The sequence below is a fragment of the Sus scrofa genome, chromosome 6 (assembly GCF_000003025.6).
Source record: "Sus scrofa isolate TJ Tabasco breed Duroc chromosome 6, Sscrofa11.1, whole genome shotgun sequence".
Taxonomy (NCBI): domain Eukaryota; kingdom Metazoa; phylum Chordata; class Mammalia; order Artiodactyla; family Suidae; genus Sus; species Sus scrofa.
In genome coordinates, this window is record NC_010448.4 from 59,691,474 (window position 1) to 59,709,660 (window position 18,187).

Consider the following 18,187-nt stretch of genomic DNA (forward strand, 5'->3'; position numbering starts at 1 on the left):
AAAAAAAAAAAAAAAAAAAGGCTGTTTTGCAGGGGTGGGTGCTCTGTCACAGACCCTGCTTACAATTGCCTGCACGTGGTAAAAGTGAAAAACAGACCAAACTGTAGTGGGTTTTCTTCTTGCTTTTATATCTTCTGTGTACAATATCCCCTTACTGCCTGCTAATAGGGGAGACCCCTTCCTCCCTGCCCTCCATGGCCAGGTGACACAGAACTTAGGAAGTGGTTGAGGACGAGGACGTGGGGAAGCAAAGCCCCCTAGGCATAGCTGGGAGGGGGTGTAGACGGGTGCCTCCCTGGGGGAGCAGGATGGACGGCCTCCCTGGGGTGTGAGGCTCCCCCTTCTGGCTGCAGACCCTATGCTGGGCACCTTCCCTTTTCTGTCTCTCTCTGGGTCCCCCCTGCTGACTGTGTCACCTGCCCAGGTTCAGCCCCTGGGAGGAGGTGCAGGCAGGTGGGTGGTCAGAGGCTGGAGAGTGGAAGGGCAGGTGTCAGGCTTCCAGCTCCCTCCTGGCCAAGCGGCCAGCTCGGCAGTGGTGGTGACCTTCAGCAACTCTCTTCAGCTTCCTTGAGCCCCAGGTTCCCCGTCTGTCGGGTGGGGGTGGGGCAGGTTGTACTCCTCACCTCATTGGTCTGTTGCGGGGTTATTTGCTGTGTATCTCAGAGTCCAGAGAGGGAACTGCCCAGCTGCTGGGCATCTCTGTCCCCTCTCAAAGGCCATGGGATGAGGCTCAGAGACATCATTCATCCATGAATTAACAACGGGCACAAAACGTTCAGCATCTGCCGTGTGCCAGGGAGGGCCCTAGGCTCTAGGAGCCCAGCGGGAAAACCCTGCCGTGGGCTTTCACCCTGGTAGAGGCTGCACATGGGTGGGGACAGTGTTGTGGCTTGAAGCCCTGACCCCCAGCACCTGAAGGTGACTTTATGTGGGTATAGGGTCTTTGCAGGTGTGATGACTTAAGAGGAGGTCCACAGAGTTCCCATGGTGGTTCAGTGGGATAAGAACCTGACATAGTGTCCATGAGGATGCGGGTTCAATCTCTGGCCTCGCTCAGCGGATTAAGCATCCAGCGTTGCCATGCGCTGCCATGCAGGTTGCAGATGTGGCTCCGATCTGGCATGGCTGTGGCTGTGGCATAGACTCTATGTGCAGCTCCGATTCAACCCCTAGCCTGGGAACTTCCATATGCTACAGGTGTGGCCCTAAGAAGAAAAAAAAGTGGAGGTCCTACTGGATGGAGTCGGTGGGCCCTGACTCCAATGTGACTGGCATCCTTACAAGACGGCCATGTGAAAACAGCACCACCCGCGACTAGGAAGGTGGAGATTAAACTGACGCCTCTACAAGCCGGGGAGGCTGGGATGGCTGGGCGACCACCAGGAGCTAGGAGGAGGCAAGGGAGGCTTCCCCTGCAGGTTTCAGAGGGAGCACCGCCCCGCCCACACATGACTTTGGACTTCTAGCCTCCAGAGCCGCGGGACAATACATTTCTGTGGCTTTAAGCCTCCTGGGTTCGGGGACACTTTGCTGGGGGGGGGGCAGGAATCCAACACGATGGACTGGCCGGAAGCAATTACATAATTACAGAAACCCACCAACTCTGGCAGCGAGGGCCCTGAAGGAAACCAAGCAGAGAGGCTTGCATGTCTTTTCTCTGCTGGGAAACCAGCCACCATGAATGGGGCCACTTACACCGCAGCCGTATGAGCTCACAGTTGCTGGGACTCAGCAGCCTAGGCTGGCTTGACTGGGCTCTCTGGGGTTGACTGGAAGGTTCCCAGTTCCTGGCTGGTTGTCAGGCAGTCTGCTCTGTCTTCGGAGGCTGTCCCCTTCACCTTCAAAGCCCGCAGGAGAGACTCTCCCTTCTGTGGAAACCCCTTTATTCTTTGAGTCTCTTTTCGGGGGTCACCTGATGAGGCCAGGCCCACCTGAGCACCGCCCCCCTTCCTATCCGAGATGGGAAAACTGAGTTCCAGCTGCCCTGTCCCTTGCCAGCTGCCCCAAGTCAGCATCTGACTGGGTAACCGGGAAGAGGTGTGTGGACCCCAGGACCAGGGCTCCTGGAGGAGGCGGGAGTGGGGGGGTCATTCCAGGCAAAAAAGGGTCGCCCGTCCAAGGCCACGAGATGAGATAGGCTGGTGTGTGCTAGGAACTGGCCGAGCTGTTGTGGAGAGGAAACCAGACAGCAGTGAACCGGCAAGACTAACTCACTAACTCGGAGCTACACGTTCGACGTGTCAGCAGACGTCTGCAGGGGGGGCCCGGCTCTCTCTCTGGCCCTCCCTCTCCACGTGACCTTGGGTGGGTCGCTTGCCCTGTTCCACCTCTGGATCCACCCATGCCCCCCTCCCTCCTGGAGACGAAAGAGCTGCTTTGGATGGAGGGCAGAGAAGGGCAGCCGGGGCCTGGGCAGCCGGCTGGGCAGCAGCAAATATTTATGGAGCGCGGGTCGGTGCCAGGTATAGTGCTGGGCGTGGTGAGATAAGGGGCCTTGGAGCCCCAGGGACTTGGCTTCAGAGGCTGAATTCCAAGCCGCCCGCGTTGGGGGCCAGGATTGGGGAGTGGAAACTGCTGCCGGTCTGGTGCCTGGGAAAGGACGGCACAGCTCTCTCTGGCTGCATGTCCATGGCCAGCTGGCCGTCCCCTTGGGGCCTCACAGCCCCTCACGTGCTCAGCCCCCAGCTCACCTGGGTCAATGCTCCATGTCCCTGTCCTCAAAAGCCCTCCTCCATCACATCCCCTGCCACGTGCCGGCCAGAAGCCCCGGCTGGTCACTCAGCGCTGCCTCTCTCTCTCCCCCACCACTCCGTCCGTCCGTCCGTCCGTCCATCCATCCGTCTCCCCCCTCTCTCTCTGGCACTGATTTTTTTTCACATTGAAGCATAGTTGCTTTACAACGCTGTGTTAGTTTTGGCATACAACAAAGTGATTCCGTGAGACACACACGACACATTCCTTTTTTTTTTTTTTAAGATTCTTTTCCCTTCTAGGTTATTATAAGATATTGAATACTGTGTTTGTTTCAGGTGTACAGCAAAGTGACTCAGATATATATATATATATATATATATATATATATACATTTCAGATCTGTTTGCCTTCTAGGTTATTACACAATATTGAACCCAGCTCCCTGCGTTTGCTTCACTCTCCCGTGACGGCAGCTGGCATCTAAAAACATGTAGGCTTGGGGTTCCCAGTGTGACGCAGCGGAAACACATCCAACTAGGAACCTTGGGGCTGCAGTTTGATCCCTGGCCTCGTTCAGTGGGTCGGGGATCCGGCGTTGCTATGACTGGGGTGTAGGTGACAGTGGCTCAGATCCAACGTTGCTGTGGCTGCGGTGTAGGCCGGCAGCTGTAGTTCTGATTGGACTCCTACCTTGAACCTCCATAGGCTGCAGGTGTGGCCCTAAAAAGACAAAAAAAACCAAAAACAAAAAAACAGGTGGGCTTCAGTGAAACACATAGTGTCGTGTTGGGCTATAATATACACTGTTTATATGAGATTACATAGTATTTGTCACCTGATCCACACGGATGCAAATAATTGACTCAATAAATAAACGGGACGGAGAGGACAGAGCAAGTCCCCTGCTTGTATCTGGAACCCACCCCTCCAGAAGGGGCAGCGCCCCCTCTCCAATGGGCTGCACGCAGCGACTTGTTTGCAAAGAGGGGAGGGGTCACCTTACCTCGTGGAAACCTGGCAAAGGCCCACCTCCTGCCAGGTGAGGCCGGTTAACTGCCTCAGCGAAGTCACGTGAGTACTGTGCCCTCCCCCAGAGGACGTGGTACCCGCGCCAGCGGCACCAGGGTCTATCTGCCAGGGATGCCTCGAAATGCACCTGAGAAGGGACCACAGGCCAGTGGAGGTTCAGGAGGCAGGACGTAAGGCCATGGGGTGTCCTGGGTGGGATCCTGGGACAGAAAGCCCTTCGGGAAGATGAGTGAAGCCTGAGGAGGGGGTGGCATTGGCTGGTAGAACTCTGCCAGGCCTGGTTTCTTGGTTTCGTACGGGAACGGGTGGGGACGGCAGGGGAACTTGGCTCCAGGCAGACAGGACAGCTCTGCGCCACCGTAGCAGCTTCCCTGAAAATCTGAAACACGTCTAGAAGAAAAGGGTTCAGAAGAAAAGCAGGTGGGCTTAAGGGGGCTTTTGCTCCCACCCCTCCCCCCCACCCCAGCCTGTTCTCTAAACTCAAACCAGAGGGAATCTGTCGAATCAGGAGAGGGCGTTGTGCTGTCAGGTGTACAGTATCCCTCAGCATTTATCCCACGGTAACATGCAACACGTAGGCATGCCACTGAGCGTGCATTTATTTTATCAAGGACGAGAGGCTGAAATAAATATTTGATATCTTGTTATGATAGGCCTGCTGATGTGTTTAGGGATGGTGTGGACTGCTGTTTGCAAGTTACTTTGAAGTGAATTTTTTTTTTTTTTTTTGCTGTGCCCAAGACATGTGGAAGTTCCCAGGCCAGGGACTGAACCTGCACCCCAGCAGCAACCCAAGCTGCTGCAGTGACAACGCCAGATCCTTAACCTGCTGCACCACCAGAGAACTCCTGAAAAGAATTTTTAAAGGATCGATGTGTGAGGTCTGGCTGTAACTTCCACTCTGTTTTTCTGTGAACCTAAAATGGGTCTAGATAGTAAAATTTATTTTTTTGAAGAGCTGAACGCTGGGGTGTTTCCTGATGGCCTAGCGGGTTAAGGATCCACTGTTCTAACTGCTGTGGCTCAGGTCACTGTGGTGGCGCAGGTTCGATTCCTGGCCTGGGAATTTCTGCATGCTGTGGGCGTGGCAAAAAAATAGGTGGATGATGGTGGGATGAAAGGATGGCTAGATGGAAAGGTTTGCTATGAAGAAACAGCAGAACAATAGAGCAAAATGCTAGGCGTGGACTCAAAGTGAGCGTGTATGTATTCATGCTATAATTCCTTCCATTTTCTATATATGTTAAAGTTTTCTGGACTTCCTGCTATGGCGCAGCGGGTTAATGATCTGGCTTGTCTCTGGCATTGCTGGTTTGATCTCCACCTGATGCCTGGCCTCGGAACTTCCATATGCTGTGGGTGCAGCCCAAAAAATGGAAAAAATTTTTTCAAGGTGTATATTTAAAATTTTTTTTTCAGAGTTCCGTCACGGTGCAGTGAAAACAAATCCAATGAGGAACCATGAGGTTTCGGGTTCAATCCCCGGCCTCACTCAGTGGGTTAAGGATCTGGCATTGCCGTGAGCTGTGGCGTCAGTCTCAGACATGGCTCAGATCTGGCGTTGCTGGGGCTGTGGTCTAGGCCGGCAGCTACAGCTCTGATTAGATCCTTAGCCTGGGTGCCTCCATATGCCACAGGGGTGGCCCTAAAAAGCAAAAAATAAATAAATACTTTTAAAAATTAAAAAAAAATTCATAAGAAATAGCAACAACAACAACAACAAAAAAAGACAAAAGACAAAAAAAAAAAAAAAAAAAAAGGAGTTCCCGTCGTGGCGCAGTGGTTAACGAATCCGACTAGGAACCATGAGGTTGCGGGTTCAGTCCCTGCCCTTGCTCAGTGGGTTAAGGATCCGGCGTTGCCGTGAGCTGTGGTGTAGGTTGCAGACGCGGCTCGGATCCCATGTTGCTGTGGCTCTGGCGTAGGCCGGTGGCTACAGCTCCGATTCAACCCCTGGCCTGGGAACCTCCATATGCCGCGGGAGCGGCCCAAGAAATAGCAACAACAACAACAACAAAAAAAGACAAAAGACAAAAAAAAAAAAAAAAAAAAATCATAGTAAGCTTTATTTAGTCATTTATTTGTTTTTGTCTTTTTAGGGCCGCATCCATGGCATGTGGAAGTTCCCAGGCCAGGGGTCGAATTGGAGCTGCAGCTGCCAGCCTACACCACAGCCACAGCCACACAGGATCTAAGCTGCATCGGCGACCTCCACCACAGCTCACGGCAACACTAGATCCTTAACCCAATGAGCCAAGTCAGGGATTGAACCCGCATCCTCATGGATACTAGTCAGGTTTGTTACCACTAAGCCACGACAGGAACTCCCATAGTAAAACTGAAAAGGGAAGTCAGGAGTTCCTGCTGTGGCTCAGCAGGTTACAAACCCAACCAGTATCCACAAAGACGTGGGTCTGATCCCTGGCTTCGCTCAGTGGGTTAAGGATCCGGCGTGGCTGTGGTGTAGGCCAGCAGCTGCGGCTCTGATTGGACCCCTAGCCTGGTTACTTCCATATGCCTCAGGGGCAGCCCCCCCCCAAAAAAAAACCCAAAACCAACAAAAGGAAAATCAAATAGTGCCATCCTCTTCACGAGGCCCTCTGAGGCCCTCTCCTCATCTCATTTGGTGTAACATCCTTGCACGTGGCTATTGGATCTGGACCCACCCTCTGCCGTCTCCTGCCCCATCGCTCCCTCCCTCCGCTCAGGCTGGCCGCCCTGCCCCCTGGACACACCCGTCCCACCCCGACCTCAGGGCCTTTGCATCTGCTGTGCCCTCCCCAGGACACGTCCCCAGTTATCCGTGCGTCTCCCCGCTTCGGCTCCTGCTGGGACAGGCCTGTAGTTCCTACCCCACCGGACCCGGTCCAGCCCCGCCCTGACCCTGTGGGCCCCCCACCCCACCCCCCAGATGCTTTATCACTTACTCGCTCACTGCATTTTCATGTCTGTCTCCTCCCACCAGAATGGAAGCCCCACTGGGGAGAGGTGTGTGTCTGCTGTCCTCGGCCACTGGATGATCAGCCTCTTGGAGGGATACCCCACAGAGCAGGAGCGCAGTAAGTACCTGTCAGATCCATGCCCTCGGTGTACTTGTTTATCTGCATCTCCTACCACAGCGTAACCTTGACGTGTCCACTGATGTTTCGCCCACCTCTAAGCACAGGGCACTCCGCAAAGAATTTAGGATCATGGCGCAGTGGTTAACGAATCCGACTAGGAACCATGAGGTTGTGGGTTCTATCCCTGGCCTCGCTCAGTGGGTTAAGGATCTGGCGTTGCCGTGAGCTGTGGTGTAGGGTGCAGATGCGGCTCAGATCCCGCGTTGCTGTGGCTCTGGTGTAGACCAGTGGCTACAGGTATGATTTGACCCCTAGCCTGGGAACCTCCATATGCCGCAGGAGCGGCCCAAGAAAAGGCAAAAAGTTTAAAAAAAAGAAGAAGAATTTAGGGTCACAGTTCTCAGTGTAGTGCAAGGGGTTAAGGATTTCCTACGACCTATGCCACAGATGCAGCTTGGATTCAATCCCTGGCCTGGTAACTTCCATAAGCCGTGGGTGTGGCCAGGAAAAAAAAAATTTTAGGATGAATGAATGAATGGAAGAATGAGAGTTCCCATTGTGGCTCAGTGGAAACAAATCTGACTAGTATCCATGAGGACACAGGTTCGATGCCCGTCCTCCATCAGTGGGTTAAGGATCCCGAGTTGCTGTGGCTGTGTCCTGAGTTGCTGTGGCTGTGGTGTAGGCCAGTGGCTACAGCTCTGATTCGACCCCTAGCCCTGAACTTCCATATGCCGTGGTGCAGCCCTAAAAAGCAAAAAAAAAAAAAAAAAAAAAAGAAAGAAAGAAAGAATAGGAGTTCCCATCGTGGTTTAGTGGTTAGTGAATCCAACTAGGAACCATGAGGTTGCAGGTTTGATCCCTGGCCTTGCTCAGTGGGTTAAGGATCTGGCATTGCCATGAGCTGTGGTGTAGGTTGCAGACACAGCTCACATCCCGTGTGGCTGTGGCTCTGGCGTAGCCCGGCGGCTACAGCTCCGACTGGACCCCTAGCCCGGGAAACTCGATATGCCACGGATGCAGCCCTAGAGAAGACAAAAAAAGACCAAAAAAAAAAAAAGTATGAAAAGGGTAAGAATGAATCCTTGTGTTGGGGTTAAGCACACAGGCTTTGGCGTGGACTAGACCTTGGTGTCTGAAGTCATGGAGGGGAGATGCCTTCTTGTGGGACAGCCCTTAAACGGTGGCATCTGACGTCTCCAGAAAGACAGTGTGAGAACCAAATTGCATTGCAGACACCCAGCTGTGCTGCAGAATTGCTTAATGTGCCACCAAACGTCACGCACATTTGGGGGTCAGAAGGGTCGGGAATGAGGGTTTCAGGAGTGGTGTGGTCCTAGGGAAGAAAAACAGGAGAGGCGTCCCCGTCTCGGCTCAGTGCCAGCGAATCTGACCAGCATCCAAGAGGACAAAGGTTCAGTCCCTGCCCTTGCTCCGTGGGTTAGGGATCCGGTATTGCCGTGAGCTGACACGGTTTGGATCTGACGTTGCTGTGGCTCTGGTGTAGGCCGGCGGCTCCAGCTCCGATTCCACCCCTAGGCTGGGAACCTCCATTTGCCTCAGGCGTGGCCCTCGAAAAGGCAAAAAAAAAAAAAAAAGAAAGAAAGAAAGAAAAGGAAAAACAGGAGAATTTTTCTTTATATAGCTGGAGTAGCCATATGCATAGGGACAGAAAGTAGAAGGGTGATTGCTGGGGGCTGGACGGAGGGGAAACGGGGAGTCATTATTGTGTAATGGGGACCGAGGTTCAGTTGGGGATGATGAGAAAGTGCTGCAGATGGAGGACAGTGATGGTTACACACCCAGGTGACTATCCTTAATGCCTCCGAGCTGTACACTTAAATGGCTCACTTGGTAAATTTTATGTATGTTTTACCTCAATAAAAAAAAAAGAACTGGAGGACTTCCCATCATGGCTCAGCGGGTTAATGACCCAACATAGTATCCATGAGGATGTGGGATTGGCCTCGCTCAGTGGGTTAAGGATCCAGTGTTTGCTGTGAGCTGTGGTGTAGGTCATAGACGCGGCTGGGATCCCGTGTTGCTGGGGCTGTGGTGTAAGCCAGCAGCTATAGCTCCGATTTGACCCCTAGCCTGGGAACCTCCATAGGCTGTGGGAATAGCCCTTGAAAAGGCAAAAAGACAAAAAGACAAAAAAAAAAAAGAAAGAAAAAAAAGAAAGTAACGGTGTGCTAATACAATTTACCACGTGGATGGACCTTGAAGACATTACATGAAGGAAGGCAGACACCAAAGGCCGCATGTTGTATGATCCACGTCTATGAAACGTCCAGAAAAGGCAAATCTACAGGAACAGATAATACATTACTGGTTGTCCAGAACTGGAGGCGGACGTGGCTTCTGACAAAGAGGCACGAGAAATCTTGGGGGGCATGGAAATGCTCTAAATCCTCTGAATCGCCTAAAAATCATGCAATGGCTCACTCACATGGAGTGAATTCTGGGGGATCTAAATGGTACCTCGAGAAAGCTGCGGAAGAATTTAAAAAACAGAACCCATAATAGTATCTATCAAATGGTGCCGGTGTGAAGACCCAGGGCGCTAATCCCTGTAAATCTCCTTACAAAGAGACGAGGGGTAACCACTCAGAAATGTGTCTTGGGTTCTGATGAACAGCGTGTGGGGATCCTCGATGTCCGACGCTCAGCACAGGGAACCATGAGGAACTGGGAGAGAGTCACAACCTCTACTGCTCTTGCAGTGGGGACCCCTTGGTTATTTTATCACTTCCGGCATCTGTCCCACGGATGTGGACCTCAGTTTTCTCATCTGCAAAGTGGGAGAACGGGGCCCCATCTCTCAGGCCCGTTTCTTGCCATCGGTTCTGTATTTTGTTCTCGGAAGGCTCATCTTCGGATGCAGCACATCTGCAAGGATGAGTGAGCGGGTGGAGGGGGGAAGGTGGGGAGAGTACCTCTAGTGGGAGGGGGATGCTTTGGGGCTTGGGGACCAGGATGTGTGCAGGGAGGGGCCTTGGAAGGCAGGTCGTGTGGCTGGGAGCTGATGGTGAAAGTTGTCCCGGCCTGGGCTGGGTGCGGGGGTGCTCAGGGCGTGGAGCTGGTCCAGCCTGGGTTCAAATCCCACGTCTGCCGTTTCCTAGCTGTGGGATCTGGACGAGAGACTTCTGCTCCGAGCACTGTTTCCACTTCCGGAAAATGGTGAGGATATTTCCTCGGTCCCAGTGGGGACCTAGGATTCCTGAGACCCTCTCTGTCCCAACCTGGGAGAAGAAGAAGAACGAGGCCACGACAGCAAGTCCTCCCAGCGGCCCACCCCTGTCTGCAGCCCTTCGCACAAATGCAAAGGGCTTGATTCACGGTAGTGATCACGGGAGAGGGACAAGGGCCTACTTAGCATTCATCCTGTTCGCCCCATCTATGAATGGGGCTACACGCTTGCCTCCTTCACTGAGTTGTGTCCATGAGATTGTGCAGAAAAGGTGTCTGGCCCACATTTGGAGGAGGTACCAGGGAGCCACTGAAGGTTCGGGGGGAAGGGAGGTGGTGGCTTGCATGTAGGGAAAGCACCTCCCAGCCCCTGCTTCTCCCCAACACCGGAGGTTTAGTTCCTGCTGCTGGGAGGATTTAGTGCTCCTCCTTGGAAACGCTGATTTATTCGTGCCCATATTTCATTATCCTTCATTTCCCCCCCTGGTCCGTAAGCTCCATGAGAGCAGGTGCTCAGCTTGGTCTGTCTCATCCCTGGACCCCCGGCTTCCAGCCCTGGGTGGCGGTGAACGCAGAGATGAAGTGTCCACTGGGCCAGGCCTCCTTCCAAGGCCTCAGCCAAGGTGTGTGGTTCAGTCTGGGGCAGTGGGATTCTGCAGAGCTCGGGGTGCTCCCTCCTCTCCCCTCCCTGACCGCCCCACCTGTCCAGCTTCCCTCCCGCCTGTGTTTTCACCTTCCCAGGGAAGGAACCTTCCCTCTCCAGCCTGGGTGACTCTGCTTGCTCCCCTGGAAAACAAGGATGACCCCCGCCCCCTCCCTCGCCCCTGGCCTTACAGGCATGAAGATACCTGCATGGTCAGTGTCATTATGGGCATAGGGCCAGAGAGCTCCATCGGCGGGCCTGGGGTCGGAGGAAGAGGAGTTTAGGGAGAATTGAATTAGAGCCATCGTCCCCCCCCACCACTACTGGGACCTAAACAAATGGGTTAAAAAAACACACATACACACACAGCTGGAGGATCTGGAGAAAGTGACACTTCCACCTGACCCCCAGGTCCTTGTGGTGTCTCAAACATGCAGCCCCCACCCACCGCCACGCGGCCTTTGCCTGCGCTGTGCCCTCCCTCCTCCTGGCTCTTCCTTCAGGTCACAAGGTCAAATGTCATCTCACCAGAGACCCTGCCTTCCCAACGGGCTCTCTCATCACAGCGCCCTGTAATTTCCTTGGAAGCCCTTATCAATACCTGATGTTCGACTGCAGATTGGTTTATCATCTAGGGCAGAGAGGTCTAGTGGGATTTTTTGCCATGTGGAATGTTCTAGATCTGTGCTAACAGGGTAGCCACCGGCCACGTGGGGATACTGGGCACTTGAAATCGCATGATGGAGGAACTGAACTTGTCGTCTTATTAAATTTTAATTATTTTATTGTAAGTGGACTGACTTATTCTCAATTTAAATGGAAACAGCCCCCTGTGGCTTGTAGCTAAACCATGTTGGATTGTGTAGGTCTGTGATTCCAGCTTCTCCTCGAGTGGCCTGCTCTTTTCCGCATCCCCAGGGCCTGCACTGTGCCTGGTCAGTGCTTGATGAGTGAATGCACGCAGGGATCCCTGAAGATGCCCCGGGGACAGACTGCAGCGTGTCTTCTCCCAGTGCTGTTTGTCCTCCGGAGCGTCTTGCTTGGCTGAGGGCCTCCTGTGGCCTGATGTGGGTACCTGCATCCTTCCTGCTCTGAACCCCAGCTCAGAGCCTGCTGGACAAACCCTGCTCATCCCGACGCCCTCAGCCAGCCCTCCCCCCACAGACAGCCTCACTCTCTCTAGCTCCACGAACTCACATTTATTCACAGACAGACAAAGGGACAGGGGCAGACCTTTGCTCACGGGGGACCCCCAGGGCCTGGCAGTTCCAAAGAGGTGATGGTGTCCAGTGTGTGTAGTGGGGACAGCCAGGCTGGGGTCCCCCTCAGTCTCCATTCCTCTGGCTACGTCCTCTGCTCCGTCTGTGCATCAGTGTTGTGCCTTCAGACGTGTGCGGAGAAGAGCAGTTTCTAACCAGCATCGGGGGCGGGGGGCCTGGGGGTGGGCGACTGGGAGGGAGGGGCGGTCCAGCCCCTCCCCTTAGTGTCCAGGGCTGAATGGGGAGGGGTGGGTACACAGAGGCGGTGCCTCTCCTCAACTGCCCTCCTTCTTCTCGCAAACCGGGAGCCGAACTGGAGGGGCCAAGAGCAGGTGTGAGGGTCAGGAGGCCAGGCCGCCCAGTCCCCGCAGGTGAGCCTTGCTGTCAATCTCTTCCTCCTCCATCTCGAAGGCTGAGTGGTCTTGGCTGTCGAAACACGAGGCGCTGAGGAAGACAGGGGGTGCCGGCGGCGACCGGGGCGGGGTGCCCGGGGAGGGCGGCTCTTCCTTGATGTGTGCGATGGGCAGCAGGAGCCCGTCTCCCTCCTGGCCGGCCGGGGGCGGCGGGGGCGGCGGGGGCGACGGCGGGGCCTGGGCCTGGAGCGCCTGCTGCGCGGCAGCGGCCCTCTCCAGCTCGGCGCGGTGGCAGCGCTGGTGGCGCAGGAGGCTGTAGGCGCGCGAGAAGCGCCGCGAGCAGTGCGGGCACGGGTGCGGGGCCGGGCCCCCCGCGTGCACCTGCGCGTGGCGGGCCAGGTCGGCCAGCCGCTTGAACTCCCGCTGGCAGCGCACGCACTGGAAGGGGCGCGCCCCCGAGTGGGTCACCCCGTGCTGCCGCAGGTGCGCCCGGCGCCGGAAACCTTTGCCGCACTCGGGGCACCAGAAGCGGGGCTCCCCGGCGGGGGGCCTGGCCGGGGCCGCGTCCCCTCCGTTCTGCCCGCCTTCTCCACCCTCCGCGGCGGCCCCGCACTCCGCCCCTTCGCCCCCCTCGGGCCCCTTCCCTGAGTTCCGTGCGCCCGTTGCCTTCTCGTCCTTCTTGCCCGCCGTGGGCAGCGGGGCCAGGAGGCTCAGCGCGCCGTGGACTCGGCGGTGCTGGCGGAGGTAGGAGGCGAGGCGGAAGGCCAGGCCGCAGTCCGTGCACACGAAGGGGCGGTCGGTGGAGTGGACCAGCCGGTGGCGGGACAGCGACCAGGGCCTGGCGAAGGCCTTGAGGCAGATGGAGCACTGGTGGCGCTTGGGGCGCGGCGGCGGCCCCCCTTCGCCCTCTTGTTCACCCTCGGGGCGCAGACACGGGTGCGCTTTGAGCTCGCCCTTGGTGGCGAAGGCTTCGCGGCAGCGGAGGCACAGCAGCGTCCAGTCGGCCTGGAGCAGAACCTGCTTCTCCTCCTGCCGCCCGGCTGCCAGAGCCAGCTCGGCCCTCAGCTCCGCTGCTCCGGCCTCGGCCTCCTCCTCCTCGGATTCGCGGGGCTCCACGCTCGTGGCCGCCGCCAGCGTGGCCGGCTCCGCCGTGGACCACGTCTCGGGCCGCGCCACCGCCGCCTCCTCCTCCGCGGCTCCCGCTGCAGCGGAGGTGGGCTGCTCGGCGCCCTTGCCCTGCGGGCCCCAGGCGGACTCGGCCGCCTCCTTGGCCGCCCTCTCCATGGCCAGCTCCACCCCGCCGCCCGCGTGCTCCTGGGCCAGGTGACGCCTGAGCTGGGCGGGCTCGGGGAAGGTGCGGGGGCAGGCGGCGCAGCGGAGCGGGGGCTGCGGCCCGTGGCCACGCAGGTGGCGTGAGAGGTGGGCAGGCCGGCGGAAGGCCTTGGGGCACAGGGGGCAGGCGTGGGGCCGCAGGCCCGAGTGGCTCAGCCTGTGCCGGGAGAGGTAGTAAGGGAAGCGGAAGAGGCGGCCACAGGTGGGGCAGGGCAGGGGTGCCCGAGGGGCTCCAGCGCCCCCCCTGCCACGGCCCCGGCCTCTACCACGGCCGCGGCCACGGCCTCGGCCCCGGCCCCGGTGAGGTGGGCTGCCCTGGGCTGGTGGAGGAGGCTGCGGATCCATGCCTGCAAAGAGAAAAGGGAGAGGTGGGGGGCGTGCAGAGACACAAGCAGCGACAGAGAGAGACGGAGATGCAGAGGGGGTCAGACACTTAGCCCCCGAGGGAGAGAGTGGCGGACGAAAAAGGCAGAGGGGAGAGGCAGAGACTGGCAGAAACAGAAAGACAGCAGAGTGAGAGGCAGAAAGCGGGAGAGAGTGACGGGGGGACACCCAGCAGAGACAGAGATGAAGAGAAAACAAAGAGATGTGGGCAGATATGGTGCAAACAGAGATCAGAGGGACCAGGGCAGGGCCGAGGGAGGGAGAGACGGGAACAGAGGGAACAAGGCAGAGAGAGACGCAGGAAGGGACAGGAGCAGACGAAGTCAGGGACCTGCTTTTTCTCCAGGGACCCCGCTGGAAGGGTTTGGGAGGGGCTGAGAACAAGCTGTTGGTGCCGGGACTGGAGAGGTGGGTGGGATTCAAAATCAGGAGGCCCCGGAAATGGAGTGTGGGTGCCCAGATGCCAGGGGCTGGGAGAGGCCAGGAGTGGGGAGGGGGCTGGGGGCCCGGATTCCCGGGCTGAGGTTGGGGCCTGGGGGCAGGGAGGGTTGGGAGATGACTGGGAGTCAGCACCATGGCTTCGGTAGGTGCAGGGTAGGGATTCCTGGGTCCCAGCCGGGAGAGGGCTGGAGGAGGGGGCTGGGCCCTTGAGACAAGGGACAGGAGGGGCCTGGGGGTCCCCGCTGCTCCAAATGTCCAGGGAGAAGGAGGCTAAGGGCCAGGCCCTGGACCCCCCAGGAAGGCTGCTGGGCATCTGGAGCCCTAGGTCCCGGGGGTGGGGGGGGCAATCTCCCCACTGGGCCCAGCCTGCAGCTCCCCGCAGGCATGATCAGCATAATTGGGGCCACCATCGAGGCCTCGCAGATTTCTGACCCCAGGACCTGGGGTTCGCCCCGATGGCTGGCACCCCATTCTTACCTCCGCCTCCTTTGCTCCTTTCTTCCTTCCCCGCGGCTGGCCGAGCCCAGACGGTGGTGGCGGGGAGGGAGGGCCCCGTGCGGGGTGGGGGGTGGAGGAGGCTGGGCTCGGTGTCACCGCCTAAGTGGTCCCCCCGGAAACCCGGCCTTTCATCAGAGCCTGAGAGAGGAAAGACTGGCTGGGAAGCCGGAAGAGGGTGGACGCGGGGACCCAGGGGGCGGAGGAGGAGGGCAGCTTGGACTCCAAAGTCCCATGAGGGGAGGGGACTGACGGCCTGTCCTCTCGTCTCGGGGAGGGAGGAGGGGACTGGGGGCCCGGGAGGCTGGGTCCTGCCCCCCTTCCCTCCCAAACAGACACACACATTCATTCATTCCTTCAACAAATACACATTTATCAGGTCCTGTCTGTGCCAGGCACTGTGCTGGGTCAGGGAGGGTGGCCAGGAAAGGAGATGAATGAGGCAGTGACGCACGCTTCAGGGAGAGTACTGGGAATCTGGACCAGATCCTGGCTCCAGCCTCCCCGTGGCTGCCTGAGCACGTCCCCATCTCTGTGCCTCCGTCGCCCCCTCTGCCATAGACCTTGCATGTACTCACTTGACTCTAGGAGACCAGTTCCTCACGCTGCTACATTATTCACTCAATCCTAAACCACCAGTATTTACTGAGTACCTACTATGGGCTAGCTCTGTCCTTGGTGCTGGAGCTGCCGAGGCAAAGACAGAGGCCCTTGGACCCTGTCCTCAGGGAGCTCACAGTCTGATGAAGGAGGCAGAGAGACACAGACCCAGTTACCCTTCTGGACAGTGAGTTCTAAAGCAGTGATCAGGATGCGGTGGGATTGCGGGGAGGAGAGAAGGCAGATGAAGAGCGATTCCTTGAAAGCTTCCTGAACACAGGATGTTTTGGCAGAAGCCTGCAGGAGGAACGCCAAGGGTGAGGAATGGGGGAAGCAATGGAAATGGGAGAGAAATGTCCCCGCATGGCCATATCTCAAATCCCAATGTGCAGCAGCAGAGGCTTGCCTGCTGCAGGAGTATACCTGCAGCTTAATGCTCATCATTCACGTGAACTCCATGCTAAACGTTGTTGACCAGAATATGGGAAAGAGGAGTTCCCGTCGTGGCGCAGTGGTTAACGAATCCGACTAGGAACCATGAGGTTGCGGGTTTGATCCCTGGCCTCGCTCAGTGGGTTAAGGATCCGTCGTGGGCTGTGAGCTGTGGTGTAGGTTGCAGACGCAGCTCGGATCCCGCGTTGCTGTGGCTGTGGTGTAGGCGGGCGGCTACAGCTCCGATTAGACCCCTAGCCTGGGAACCTCCATATGCTGCAGAAGCAGCCCTAGAAAAGGCAAAAAGACAAAAAAGAAAAAAAAGGGAGAGAGAAAGAAGAAGAAGAATATGGGAAAGAAGTTTTCATACATGGCTGGGCAGGGAGTAAAAGCTGGAACAGTTTTAATGAGTGAGCAATTCTGGAACTTATCCTTTGGCTAGATCTACTCATAAACATGCCCCAGACGGTACCAGTCAATCGCTGCAGTATTGTGCTTCCCTGCAAACGACAGGAAACTCACTAACTGGCCATCGGTCAGGGATTTGAGTGATTAATCTACCCAGCAGAATGACATGTATCCATAAAAAAGAATGAAGACGTCCTCTGTGTCAAAATATGGAAAAGCTCCAAGTGATAATTTGAATGGGAGGAGAAACAGAAGGAGCACAGCCTCAAGTCTGCTCTATCTGTGCTTATCCGAGGGTTGTGTCTGGGAGAACTGGGAGGAGAGGGAAGAAACTGGCAACATTGTCTACCTCTTAGGACTGAAACTTACTACACTCTGTCCCTCGGTGCTTTTGGAATCTGAAGCCCTGGGAGTATGTTCTGTACCCAACTAAGTAAAGGAAAACAAACAAGGGATAATAGAAATAAATAAAATGAAAGTATATGATAGCTTCCTCTTGTACTCTATAAATACAAAAACATTTTTTCCTCCTTACATTAAGGAGTAGTAACACGATTCTCCCATTTCGCAGGGCAGGAAAGTGAGATACTGAGAGTTTCCAAGTAGGGAGTCTAAGTTTTTGCATTTCACAAAGAAATGGGAGAAATGATAGCGGGTCAGGAGCATGATGTTGAAAGGCACCTGGTCAGCGTTCCCATCGTGGCTCAGTGGAAACGACTCTGACTGGCATCCATGAGGATGCGGGATCGATCCCTGGCCACGCTCAGTGTATTAAGGATCTGGTGCTGCTGCGAACTGTGGAGTAGATCGGAGACGTGGCTGTGGCTGTGGCTTTGACCCCCTTGCCTGGGAACCTCCATGTGCTGTGGATATGGCCCTACGAAGCAAAATAAATAAATAAATAATTTTTAAAAAGCACCTGGTGGGGGGGTTTCCCGTTATGGCTCAGTGGTTAGCGAATCCGACTGGGAACCATGATGTTGTGGGTTCGACCCCTGGCCTTGCTCAGTGGGTTATAAGATCCAGCGTTGCTGTGAGCTGTGGTGTAGGTTGCAGATGCGGCTCGGATCCCGCGTTGCTGTGGCCGTGGCGTAGGCGGGTGGCTACAGCTCCGATTAGACCCCTAGCCTGGGAACCACCATACGCCGAGGGAGCGGCCCAAGAAATGGCAAAAAGAAAAAAAAAAAAAAAAGCACCTGGTCCATAATACTGTATTTTTAAGGGTTTATACATATGGAGCAAAAGTCTAAACACATCCATGGAAACAATAAACACCACATTTGGGGGTAAGAGTTACCTTGGAAAAGGGAGGGGCAAGCAGCTCTTGGGGGGGAAGGGCTATGCCAGGAGTCAGGCTTATCTCAGGTTTTAAAGCTGGCAGACCATATAAGGGGTGGGTGCACTTTTTTAGTGGTTACACTACATTTTTACCATTTGAAGTGTGCATCTCAGTGGCGCCAAGGACATCCACAAAGTTGTGTAGCCATCCTCATTATCTACTTCGAGACATTTTCATCCCTGCAAACGGAAACCCAGATCCGTTCATCCATCATTCCCAGTCCCTTCTCCCCCCTCCCCTGCCCCCAGCTACTGGCAACCAAAAATCGTCTTTCTGTCTCTATGGATTTGTCTGCTATGGATATTACTATTGAGTCATCCAGCATGTGGTCCGGATGACTGGCTTCTTTCACTTAGTGTTTTCGAGGTCCATCCTTGTAGTAGCCTGTGTCAGCACTTCATTCCTTTTTTGCTTATTTTATTTTATTTTTGTCTTTTTTGCCATTTCTTGGGCCACTCCTGCGGCATATGGAGGTTCCCAGGCTAGGGGTTGAATCGGAGCTGTAGCCACTGGCCTACACCAGAGCC

At 55.9% G+C, this 18,187-nt stretch overlaps 1 protein-coding gene and 1 long non-coding RNA gene across 3 annotated transcripts; one reads left to right on the forward strand and one right to left on the reverse strand.

The window, feature by feature from the left end:
• On the forward strand, positions 3,399-11,413 carry LOC110261063. 2 transcript variants are annotated; one of them, XR_002344818.1, is made up of 3 exons: positions 3,399-3,893; positions 6,689-6,782; positions 9,908-11,413. It is a non-coding gene; the product is annotated as an uncharacterized LOC110261063 (long non-coding RNA). The 2 variants fall into 2 exon arrangements; XR_002344819.1 differs by lacking the exon at positions 3,399-3,893 and adding an exon at positions 4,780-5,116.
• Positions 11,796-14,971, reverse strand: ZNF579 (zinc finger protein 579). Its single transcript, XM_013998800.2, has 2 exons — positions 14,864-14,971; positions 11,796-13,908 (listed from the first exon to the last, which is right to left on the reverse strand). Exon 2 carries the CDS (start codon positions 13,904-13,906, stop codon positions 12,218-12,220), a length of 1,689 nt encoding a protein of 562 aa, XP_013854254.1. The 5' UTR covers positions 13,907-13,908; positions 14,864-14,971; the 3' UTR covers positions 11,796-12,217.